Source organism: Desmodus rotundus, chromosome 4 (genome assembly GCF_022682495.2).
Source record: "Desmodus rotundus isolate HL8 chromosome 4, HLdesRot8A.1, whole genome shotgun sequence".
In the NCBI taxonomy this organism is placed as follows: domain Eukaryota; kingdom Metazoa; phylum Chordata; class Mammalia; order Chiroptera; family Phyllostomidae; genus Desmodus; species Desmodus rotundus.
This window is the reverse complement of record NC_071390.1, coordinates 25,848,030-25,861,104: the sequence shown is the minus strand read 5'-3', so window position 1 is coordinate 25,861,104 and position 13,075 is coordinate 25,848,030. Positions and strand designations below refer to the sequence as shown.

Genomic DNA, 13,075 nt, shown 5'->3' with positions numbered 1-13,075 from the left:
TTAGTTTTGAGAAAAGCCAGAAGTCACAGGGCACCAAATCTAGGCTGTACAGGAGCTGAGTCACCTGGGTGATTTGATGTTTTGCCAAAAATCTCTACGTGAGACATGATGCATGAGCGGGCACGTTGTCATGATGAAGCTGCCAATTACCAGTTGCCCATCGCTGTGGCCTTCTGAATCATCTGAATAGTTTCCATGGAGGAATGTTCAAGCTTAATGCAAAATGTGGTGCAGATTTGTTGCTCTGCTCGCTCATGTTGAATATTATGGCCACACAGTACACATATTCACCGTGTCTGTTGCTGCCACTGACTAGTACAGTGAAGTCATCACTATTCACGCATGTGCATTCCAGTCCACTCTCCTTGGCTGCCAGGTTATGTCAATGTCACACAAACCATTCTCATTATATTAATAATGGCTGGACTTTTTCCAGACAGACCTCATATACGCACTCCTATGCTCTTTGCAGCATTATTCACAGTGGTCAAGACACGGAAGCAACAGAAGTGTCCTTCGATAGATGACTGGTTGATGCAGATGTGAGACATGCATACAATGGCGTACTAGTCAGCCATAAGAAAAGATGAAATACTACCATTTGCAACAATATGGATGGACCTTGAGAATATTATGACAAGTGAAATAAGACAGTCAGAAAAAGCTAAGAACCATATGTTTTCACTCATATATGGGACATAAAACCAAAACTCAGACACAGACAACAGTATTGTGGTTACCTGAGAGAAGGGGGTAGGAGGTAGGAAAGGGTAAAAGGGGCCAAATATATGGTGACAGAAGATGATTTGACATTGGGTAGTGGATACACATAGACAATGCAATATACAAATCATGTATCACAGAAATAAACACTTGGAACCTATGTAATCTTATTAACTAATGTCACCCCAGTAAATGTAATTTAAAAATGCATAAATTATGAAGAAGAAAATGAATAATTTGATAATATTAAAGTTAAAACCAACAGATTAGGAAAAGATATTTCCAACACACATAACAGATAAATAACAAATATACATAACAACTAAATAATATCCACAGTATTTAAGTAACTACTATAAGTTAATATTAATACTTTAAAAATAAAGCAATATGAAATATTAATATAATATTAAGTAAAACTCATTACTTAACAACAAAGTTTATTTCAATATTTCTTGTGGATAATTAGAAGAACAAAATAAATTGAGTTCTGAGAATAGTGTTGGTCGTAACATGTCTATTAGTTCTAAAGTATCTACTTTATTATTTTTGTGTAGTCTTAATGATACCTATAATATGTAATGATTTCCATTTGCATTAGGGATGTACATCACAAAGGTAGACTAACAGATGCAAATTTATTTTAAATTACGTAGATGAAGCATCCTGACAAATAATCTCATACCAACGGCTGGATATAAAATTAAAGCTACTGGTAATAATCAGCACATATTGACTACTTGCTGTGCATCATGCACTTTGCAGATATTGTTTCAGTTAAGTCTCACAACAAGCCCGTGACATAGGTGGTTGTGTTACTATTATTATTTCAACTACTAGGAAAGAGGAAACAGATCTGCAGCAGTTAATCAACTTTCTCCCAAACCACACAGTTGCTGAACCCAGGATTTTGTGCCTCCAAAGCCCACTCTCTTGACCGTTATGCTATGTTCCCCACCTGTTTTTAGTGACCACCAGGTAAATGCATGCATGAAGAATATTTCTCAATCACCTTCACATTGTCTCATGATTTTCTCAATTACAAATATCTCTCAATCATTACTCTATTTTAAAAGATGGAAGGACCTCATCCTAGAAGCAAACAAAATACAATCATAAGCTGATTTTTAGCTAATTCTTAGTGGGAGAATCTGAAAGAAATGTTTTTTTTTTTTTTTCTGTCAGTGCTGGAATGTTGCCAATGTCTCCTACACATGAAGTGGAATAAATAGTTAACATTTTATTGCAGCATGTCATATATAACTCTGTTACATTCAAGAACTGAAACTAACTTATTTCTCTGTTTAGGAATGTGAAAGTCAGATAGAGAAGGATGTGTCCTTTTCAGATGTGAATTCTATTACTGCACAAAGGATTAATTCTGCCAATTTTCTGAAAAAGGTAACAACAAAATAATATCACCATTATGTTTGCATTTACTTTTGTGAAAACTGGTCTGCTGGATGTTATGGTACTGTTCTCTTCCCAGAGGGTCAGGCAGAAAAGTCTACTTCCTCATCACCTCTTTCTCATCACTGAGGGGTTTTCTGTTCTGTTCATTTGTTTTCAGAGTTAGCTACCTACCATCTGTAATGTACACTGTTGGTCTACACTGTTGATGCAGAGCTTACTTCAATAGACAGCAAACTCATTATTAGTGCACGTCCCAACTTTTCCTGTGCAAACATGAACATTAATGACTTTCACACTCATTTTAACCCTAAAAGTTCACTTTAATAATTATGTCAGCCTTTTTGCCAGAATCCTTACATTTATTAGGAATGTAGTAAACCACAGCAGTTTAGGGAATAAAGGGATGATTAAAGTTGGATAGGATTGACTGAAAGGAAATACAGAAATGTGATTATATTTCTTTGAGTTTGATTATCAAGATTCATGTCCATTACAAGCAGCTGTTAGAGAAATGCATTCACAGGGTAATCATCTCCTTTGGTGAAGACTGGCTCTGTACATGTGTACTGTGAGTTAGGTGTAAAAAGAGATAAGAACAGAGTTTAAGATGACAGGAAATGGACATGGAAGGACAAAAAAGTAGAAAAAAAACCCCTTTGCTTTTGTGTGACATTAATGTGAGAGTTAAGAATGATTTTAGTCCTGGCTGGTGTAGCTCAGTAGGTTGGAGTATGTCTCGTAACCCAAAAGGTTGTGGATTTGATTCCTAGTCAAGGGTATATAAGCTAGGTTGTGATTCTGTCCCCGGTCAGGGTGTGTGTGTGCAAGAGGCCACCGATGGATGCTTCTCTCCCTCTCCCTCTTCCTCCCTTCCCCCTCTCTAAAAAATCAATAAGCACACCCTCAGATAAGGATAAAAAAATGATTGTAGTAATGGAAGCAAACAATACCATATTTTCACTCATCTAATCCACCTTCCCATCCATCGCTTGCAAAAATTAGGAGTGAAAAATAGCAGTACCAGCAGCATTGTAAATATTTGACCTTAAAATATAAATTATGCATTTCTTAAATTCTAAAATTTTTTTCTAGATGAGAAAGTTGATAATGAAAAGAATTGTCAAAGTTAGCAGATTTAACTTATCAGATATTGTGGCTGATTATGAAGAAATTGTATCTGCAAGGTACGTACTAAAATTATTATAAAGTATGAAATATAAAGCTTTAAGCTAATACCCTCAAAATTCTCTAATAAGTTCTCTGTATTTATATTAATTAAGTTACATGTCTAAAGAATGAAGTGAAATATATTAACTTAAAATATATTGATCACTTTAATATTGCATTTTTGACATATTGATAGGATATGTATTCTCAATTTTATAGTATTTTAGTTTTTAGTACTCTCCTTATTGGTAGTTTTTAGGTCAGGAAAGAAAAGAAAAACTTTTGTCTTAAGCTAGTTTTGCCTTAAGATTTTCCTGTCCCGAGACTGCTAGTGAGAAAGCTGTTGTGGGTGGCCCCACGCACTAATCTTGTAATCTAACCCTTTCAAAACTGGGAATACTACGTGCACTGTTGGTGGCAATGCAGACTGGTGCGGCCACTGTGGAAAACAGTATGGAATTTCCTCAGAAAACTAAAAGTGGAACTGCCTTTTGACCTGGCAATTCCACTGCTGGGATTATATCCTAAGAACCCTGAAACACCAATCTAAAAGAATCTATGCACCCCAATGTTCATAGCAGCACAATTTACAATAGCCAAGTGCTGGAAGCAACCTAAGTGCCCATCAGTAAATGAATGAATCAAAAAACTATGGAATCCTACGTAGCAGAAAGAAAGAAGGAGCTGCTACCCTTTGCAACAGCATGGATAGAACTGGAGAGAATTATGTTAAGTGAAAGAAGCCAGGCAGTGAAAGACAAATACCATATGATCTCACTTTTAAGTGAAACCTAATCAACAGAACAAACAAGCAAGCAAAATATAACCAGAAACATTGAAATTAAGTACAAACTGACAGTAACCAAAGGGGAGGTGGGAGGGAATAATTGGGGGTGGCGAGGGAGAAGGGTTTTCAGGAACAACTATAAAGGACACATGGACTAAATCAAGGAGGGGTGGGATCAGGGGAGGGAGATGGGGATGGCTGGGGTGGGGGAGGAGTGGTGATGGGAAAATACAGACAACTGTACTTGAACAACAATTAAAAAACAAAACAAAACTGGGAATCCTCAGCCCTGCAAGGGCACTGTGATCCAGGGACAGCAGTTGGGGGAGCCTTGGCTGGAGTAATTCAATCTTCATACTGTTCCATCTGTGAAACTTAGGGGTAGGAACAGGAGTAGGGATGCTTCTGGGGAACCACACTGGGGCCACTGGCAGGTTTGTTGTATTATCAATGTTAGGTTTTAATTGGTTTAGGCTGCTGAAATCTATTGTGTTTTATTTTCAGTCTTTGGGGAAAAATGGGTGTGACCATAGAGCTATAATTTATGTTTCTAGGGTTGGCAGCATGTGTAACTAGCTCCTATTTCAAATTCATGTAGAAAGTTGAGTTTCTAATCATTTTTAAGAGAATGAGTCTCAAAAAATATATATTATTCTGAAGACTATCATATTCCAATGAATTACCTTTTTGTCCCCTTGTCTCTTGTTGGGCTGTGTACGCAAAGGGCATGGAGCAGTCACATTCCCTCTTAACATGAGAGTGAGCGTAGCATCTCTTCTATGCTAAGAAAGGGATTCCTTCCTGGGTGTGGAACAGCTGTCTCCACTCCACAATGGAGAGAATATGGCTCAAAATAATGGCCTCATCTATAATAATTAATTTTTTAAATTGATATCTTTTAAAACTAAGTTATCTTGTATATATGTGACTGATCACGTTTATTCTTCAGTCAGTTGACATACGTAGTTTGTAAGCTTGTTGAACGACGAAGAAAGCTAAAGCCTCAGAGGAAAGAAAGGAAAAAAGTGGCAGCACAGACTGTCTCTGATGGAGATATTAAGATTCTCGTCAGAATCCTGAGGGCTTATAATATTCCTTGTAGGAAAACAACAGTTAATAGGTAAGTCAATATCCACCAATTCTTAGTTACCAAAGATCTGTCTGAAATGTAAATTTCCATGCTGTCCAACTTGCATATCTTTGCACTTTATTGATGCTCCATATACAGAAACTGAACCGAAGTCGAAATCTTCATTTGCAATAGTCAAAATACTGTCATTGCTGTGTATTAAGAGTTTTCAGAAGTTTGAGATGCCCCAAGTAACTTTAACATGTATATTTTTGGATACTATATCAAATCTCTAGTCCATATTATGAAAACTTGTGAAACCACTGTTCCCAACTGCACTGTTCTCTGCCACTGGCCCCTCTCAGTATTGGAACTAAAACTCTGCAGAGAGTAGATTCTGTTTTAAACTCGTCATTTAAGATGACTTCTGCAGAAATCAGATCTTACCCATCTTTCTGCAGGCATTCAGGGGTTTTATTTGTGTTTCTTGTGCAGAGGATATGTGGGTCCAGAATGGGTATCACGGTTGAGTGATAGCACATTAAGGTATTGTGAATATTAGATACTCATGTATATTTAGTGTATCCTGACTATCGAGTGGCTCTTGCCTATTTAGTATCATGTATGGTTCATAAGTGGCGATTAGTGCCCAGGGACCTCAGTAATGTTAAGTATATAGCTCTCTGTGTTTAACACCTATGTGCTCTACTTGTTTATCTTACGTCTACCGCACCCTGTGAATTCTGCATGTGAAAAACAGGTATTTTGCTTAATCTATAGTTAAAACCTTTTAAATGTTTTGCTTATGTTTATATCCAACCTTATTTATTTAACAGAATTGATATTCTCAAAACAAATGCACATTTCAAAGGCTGCTTGTGACATGACATCGTAAAATCACCACCATTTTCTATAATCACCAATTTGTAAAAAAAAAAGAATGTTGTAAAATGGGAAGGATACCAACCATCTCAAAGTTATCATTTGCCTTAGTTTTCTCCTTTTGCTCAAGAAAACTTTATCATAGACTGGATCCAATCCATATTTCAGCATTTGTAGCCACCCTTCCAGAGCAGAGATTTTCAGATGTTTAGCTCTAACCACCTGCAATATAAAAATCCAAAGCAAACTCTGTAAAATCCAGGGATTATATACATTCATTCACAGAGGCAACCATCTGCCACTCCAATCAAAACTAACAAATTAATTAAAGTGCATATCTTTCTATTGTTTTTCCTGAAGAGCCTTGGATGTGCCTACTTATTTGATGTCATCCGCATCTCGCCTGAGACGTAAAGAAACAATCAAATCAGTAGCCTCAGATGAGATCTTAAATGAGGTTAGTATTTAGCACTTCTATAAAGTGCAGTTTCGATCATGTTTGCCCTGAGTTGCAACCGGCTCCTAATTCGTCTCTCCCATCTCTAATCTGTTGCGCTTCCAGTTTACTTTTCATAACACAGTGAAGGTGCTTTTTGTAAAATGTAACTCTAACCGTTTCATTCCCTGCTCCCCTGCTCTCACGGTCTATAGAATGAGGTACAGGCTCCTTAGAATGCCTGCAAAAGTCTGTAATGATGTGGCCCTTGCCTACCAGTCAGCCACATCCCAGCAATGTTACCTGGGCACATACTACTACTTGTTCTAGAAAGCCTATGTACATACCCTTTCCTTTGCCTGCAAGAGCCTCCACACTGCTCCATGTTATCAGCTATATCACTGGCTAATGTTTCTAAGCTCAAGCTGGGGCAGTGTTTTCTCTGTGAAGCTCTTCTTCTGAACCTCACCCCCAGAAAATTAATCATTCCCTCTCCTGAGTAACTGTTATATCTGGAAGAGGTTCCTATTTTATTTCTCACATTTCATTGCAATTATTTGTTTACCTCTTTATTTTCCCCCAAATAGACTATAACATCCATAAGGGAAAGTTTCATTTATCTTTAGATCTTAGAAAAGTAATATTGAATAGAACCAATAAATTGTTTTAAATGAATGAGTGAATAGTGGTTGTTTGAAAAGCTAGAAAAAGTAAGCCGCCCAGTTGTCAACCAGTAACCGAGTAATTTCCTAGCCTTGTCTTTCATCGCCTATGTAAAACGTTACAGAAATCTAGTCAGTGTTTGCGGTGTGTTTCAGGACACTGTCCACCCTTTCGTGGAAGTTTCCTTTCAGCGCACCGCCTACCAAACCAGTACTGCAAGTGGATCTCATCCGTGCTGGAACGAGGAAATTAAAGTGGATTTTATGTAAGTTGGAGTCCACTTTGCCTCAGCTTCTTAAAAAAAAACAAATAAAATTATTTTTGAGTCATTTATTAAAAATAATGGTTAAGGTAAGCTTTGCTTTTAAGCTTTTAAAGTATAAGATATGTCTTACATAGATATTAATATATATATATGAATGTGTATATAAATGTAAGTTTTGAGGAAAAATAATAAAATGAATACCTGTATACCCAGCTTCCAGCTTAACAAGTAGGTAGTACCAATACCCTTGAAGGCTCCCCCATGCCAGTACTGAACAGCATCCCCTTTCTTCCCCCCGCCACAGGTAACAACCATGAATTTGTGTTTATTGCTATCTCTCTTCCCTTATGATTTTAGATCATAGGTATTTATCCCTAACTATATATTATTTACTTTTGGATGTTTTTCAATTTTATATGAAGTGAATCATCTTCTGCAATCTTGTTTCTTTACTTTTAATTGAGAAATTCATCCATGTTTATATTTATATTCCTTCCACCCTCCCTCCCTCCCTCTTTTCATTTTCACATCTATATAGTATTCCACTGTATTTAAATGACATGTTTAGCCCTGGCTGGTGTGGCTCAGTGGATTGAGTGCTGGTCTGTGTACCGAGAGGTTGCTGGTTTGATTTCCAGTCAGGGCACATGCCTGGGTTGTGGACCAGGTCCCCAGTTAGGGGCGTGTGAGAGGCACCCTATCACTGTTTCTTTCCTTCTCTTTCTCCCTCTCTTCCCCTCTCTCTAAAAATAAATAACATCTTAATAAATAAAAAAGACATAGTTTATACTTTCTCCTGTTGATACATATTTGGCTTGTTTTAGTGTTTTGCTACTGAAATAGTGTTGCTCTGAACATTCTTGTACTGTCTTCTGGCGCACACATGCAAGAGTTTCTTTATAAGACAGTAGCTCTTAAACTTTTCTGTGATTTAGAAATCACCTGTGGTTGTTGTTCTTCTCCTTCTTCTCCTTCCTCTTCCTCCTTCTCCCCCTCCTCCTCCCCGCCTTGTGCTCCTCTGCCTCCTCCTCCTCCTCCTTCTTTTTTGAGAGTACATTTATTAAAGCTGGGGACAGTAAAGCAAGGAAGGACTTAGGGTAAAAAAAGCAACAGCAGAGAGCCTAGGTGGGGCCGCTTTAGCTCACTGGGAAGTTAGAGAAAAGGGGCCTTGGAGGCAGGTTCAGGGGGTTACCGTGGGATGAGCTGTCACTGTCCATTGCTCCCCTGGTTGCAAGTCTCCTGGGGACCCTTAGAATTTAGGAGATGCACATCTCTGGGGAAAAAAGGTGTGGACATGCTCCTGGGAGGGAGAATGCCTATACAACTTCTTAAAACATTTCTGGGCCCACCTCCATAGTTTCCTATTTAGTAGGTCTAGGGCAGGACCTGATAATTCCATTTCTAACAAGTTCCCAGGTGTTACTGATACTACTAGTTAAGGGACATTTTGAAAACCTCTGCTCTAGGACATATGTTTAGGAGTGAAATTGCTAGGTAGTAGTTGAATTGAACTTCACCTTTACCAGATAATACCAAACTGTTTTCCTGAAGTGATTATCCTGATATATGCTCCCAACAGTAATGTATAAAAGTTCTTACTGTACTACATTTTCAGTAACATTTTGTACTTTTAAAATCATTTTTCTGATGTGGTGGATCTACAATGATATTTTCATTGTTGTCTAATGTTCTCTGATGTCTAATGAGATTGAGTTCCTTTTTTCCCCATTTAAAAAAAATAGACTTTATTTTTTTAGAGCAGTTGTAGGCTCCCCATAAAGTCAAGTGGAAAGTAGAGTTTTCACATACCCTTTCCCCACAACACACACACACAGCCTCCCTCAGCATCGTTGTGGCGATTTGTTACAATTGATGGGCCAATATTGGCACATCATTATCAACCAAAGTCCACAATTTCCATCAGGGTTCACTCTTTGGGTTGTACATTCTATTGGTCTTCACAAATGTATAATGGCATGTATCCACCACTAGAATATCATACAGTATAATTTCACTGGCCTAAAAATGCCCTGTGCTTCGTTTTTTCATCCCTTTATCTTTCCCCTAGAACCTCTGGCAACCACTGATCTTTTTACTGCCTCCCTAGTTTTGCTTTTCCCAGGGTAACATTGCATTAGTCGGGTTCTCCTGCGAAACAGAACCAATAGGGTGTGTGTGTCCCTCTTTAACATGGGTGAGGCTCATCCAATCAGGTGAAGGCTTAATAGAAAAAAGACTTCTCCCCCTAGTCTTCTCCCCCTGGTCTTGCCCCTCCAGAGGGAATTCTCTAGCACACTGCCTTCACACTTGAACTGCAACTCTTCTCTGGGCCTCCAGTCTACCGTACCCTAAAGCTTTTCAACTGGCCTTGACCACAACCATGTAAGCCAGAATTACAGAGGGTAATTTGCTTTACTCAGAATTCACCGACTTATTGTTCAGTGTGGAAAGAACAGTTAACATGAAGAAGAATCTGCCCTCTTAATATATTTTAAGTGTATGATATATTATTGACAGTAGGTACAAAGTTGTACAGCAGAACTCTAGAGCTTACTTATCTCACTTGCTTGAAACTTTATGCCTGTTTATTAGTAACTTCCCATTCCCCACCCCATCCCATCCTCAGCCACCCTTTGATTCTATGATTTTAATTATTTTAGATGCCTCATGTAAGTGGAATCATGAAGTATTGGTCTTTCTGTGACTGGTTCGTTTCACTTAGCATGAATGTCCTTAAGATTCATCAGTGTCACATACTGCAGAATTTCCTTCTTTTTTATAGTCAATCGTGTTCCGTGTGTGTATATACCTCATTTTCCTTATCCATCCATCTGTCAGCAGACATTGGGATGTTTCCATACCGTAGCTGTTGTGAATAGTGCTACAGTGAACATAGGATTGCTAACATCTCTTTGAGATCCTGGTTCAGTTCTTTTGGATTCCCAGACGTGGGATTGCTGGATCATATGGTAGTTTTAATTTCTTGAGAAACTTCCATATTGTTTCCATATCAGCTGCACTATTTTGCATTTCCACCAAGAGTGTGCAAAGGTTTCAATTTTCCACATCTTTACCAACACTTATCTTTTGTTTTTTGGATAATAGCCATCCTAACAGTTCTGATATGATATCTTATTGTAGTTTTCATTTTCATTTCCCTGACCATTAGTGAGCATTTTATTATTAGTTAGCCATTATTGAGTGTTTTTTCCTATACCTGTTGGCTATTTGTATGTCTTCTCTGGAAAATAGCTATTCAAATTTTGGCACATTTTAAAATCAGATTATTTGCTTTTTTACTGTTGGGTTGTATGAGTTCCTTATATATTTTGGAAATTAACCCCTTACAATATATATGGTTTACAAACATTTTCTGCCATGCTATAGGTTGCCTTTTCACTCTGTTGATTGTTTCCTTTTCTGTGCAGAAGGTTTATAGTTTAATGTAGCGTCACTTGTTTACTTTTGTTTTTGTCATGCATGCTTTCGTATTATATCCGTGAAATCATTGCCACAACCAATCTCATGAAGCTTTGCCATCCTGTTTTCTTCTAGGGTCCTTACAATGTTAGGTCTTACATTTTAAGTCTTTAATCCTTTTTGAGTTGACTTTTGTCAAAGGTGTAAGACAAGGATCCAGTTTGATTCTTTTGCATGTAGGTAGTTTTACTGACACCGTTTGTTGAAGAAAGTATCCTTTCCACATTGCGTATTCCTGGCAACCTTCTCAAAGATAAATTGACCCGATGTAGAAGCAAGGATTTCTCTGTGGGCTGTCTATTCTATACCATTGGTCTTTATGTCTGGCTTGATGCCAGTACCATACTGTTTTAATGACTATAGCTTTGTAATATAGTTTGAAATCAGAAACTGTGATGTCTCCGGCTTTGATCTTCTTTCTCAAGATTCATATTTGATGCTATGGCTATATAAATACGTTTTGTTATTGGAACTGAAGTACACTGATAAGGACAGATTTGATATATAAAGCTTAAAATTGTTCTCTAAACTTGACTAGCAATTTTCAGTTGTCATTCCTTATATATCTTTAGCTCTCACTGGGATGAAGACTATATAAGGGACTATCAACTCTATCTATTATCAAAGTCCTCTCTCTTTTCCTGATGCCCTTTCTTCCTTCTCCTGCAAATATTTTCTGTAGATCGTGTGGTTCCTGACTGTTTGCATGGATCTATGATGGCATCACTCTGACTTTAACTCCTGAATTTCTCCTTGAATGCCAACCTAATGGTCTCCTGGAACTTGGACTTCCAGTGCTGCATTCCCCTCCAGCATTTGTGTTCTTGACCTTGGCTCTTTGTAAGTGGGTCCTGATTCTCAGGATGAAACAATCTGTCTATTCCTTTCAATTTCCAGCCACTCTCTTTCCTGGAAGATTATACAAATGAGGTCCTGGCTATCAGCTCTAACCAGAAAATTCTACAGTCATTCAGTCACTTTCCACACAAACTAACAGCTTTGGGGGTTCAGATGGAAGCTGTAGGAACACAGGGTCACCAACCACAAGTACTTTCCCCAGGCCTTCCTTGATAAAGAGCTTTGACAGAATCCCCCTACCCATCCCACTGAAGGAAATTGTCTGTACTACTTGAAAATTCACATCCCAGCCACACTCCTTAAAGTGAAAACCTGTGGACCCTAACCAAGATTTGCAAGAAGAGAAGGACCTTGTTGATGCCATTATTTCAGCTTGGGGGAGAAAATAGACTGGTATATCTTGGAATTTTACCAGCTTTTGACACTTCTGCTGTCAGCAGAAATCAAGTCCATTCTTTCAGATTTAACACCGACTCAGTGGTATTTTCAGAGCCTTTGGCCAGAGTTCTTAAACAGATAGCCTTGTTATATGGTTGCCTATCTGGACCTTGTACTTCTTGTTTTGCCTTGTTCTCTGATATCTGCTTACCTAACCATTATTTTTACTCTTTGTATGTGAAGGGGAGTACTGATTGAAAGGGAAATCAATTATATTGTATAAGATTGAATTAAGTAATTAGTATATAAAAGTGTATATGGTTAAAAAGTTTGCAAAGGTATAAAATGTGGTTATATGTGTGGAAATATTTGGTATTTTATTTTAGACATTAGAGTTGGAAGAAAATACTGTATTAAATTAAAGAACTTAGGATAATATAAATTAGTCAATAAGATAAATAAATTTATAAGTGACCTAAAAAGAAAGAGGCTGTAGAGTATTTGCATTCTTGAAATTATAGCAGTGAAATAAGCCAAGAACATGTTCAGACTGCAACCAGGTGGATCCAAGGGTTCAGCTAAACAGTTCAGCTGCCACTTTTCGTTGCCTCAGATACAAGAGCTCCATTCCCTTCTCCACATGACGTTTTAATGACTAAAAATCATGTACAAATGGGGTAGATAAAATAATAAATAAATAGTAAATAGTTATTAGCCTCGTGAGCTTTACTTTGGAAAAGAAATTGTGAAATTTGAGGAAAATTTGAGTAGAATGCAAAATGCAAGATAATGTAGGACTTGAGTGATTTGAAGGATATACTAAGTTGACGTACTCAAAAATGTCCTGACGACAACAGTTACCATCTTGCCAGCTAGCATAATGGAGTAAATACACATGGCCTCCCCGTCCTGTCTTAGACATTGCAGCGTGAAAGGGAACTCTTGGTGGAGCAG

General features: G+C 37.7%; 1 protein-coding gene across 1 annotated transcript in view; it reads left to right on the top strand.

Annotated features, from left to right (window-relative positions):
* The window catches only part of CC2D2B (coiled-coil and C2 domain containing 2B), an 87,544-nt gene that overhangs the window by 44,485 nt on the left and 29,984 nt on the right, over positions 1 to 13,075 (top strand). Inside the window, exons 19-23 of the mRNA XM_024563229.3 lie at positions 2,032 to 2,124; positions 3,229 to 3,320; positions 5,040 to 5,210; positions 6,402 to 6,498; positions 7,296 to 7,405. Coding sequence (XP_024418997.2) covers positions 2,032 to 2,124; positions 3,229 to 3,320; positions 5,040 to 5,210; positions 6,402 to 6,498; positions 7,296 to 7,405 — 563 coding nt within the window. The remainder of the gene's footprint in view (positions 1 to 2,031; positions 2,125 to 3,228; positions 3,321 to 5,039; positions 5,211 to 6,401; positions 6,499 to 7,295; positions 7,406 to 13,075) is intronic.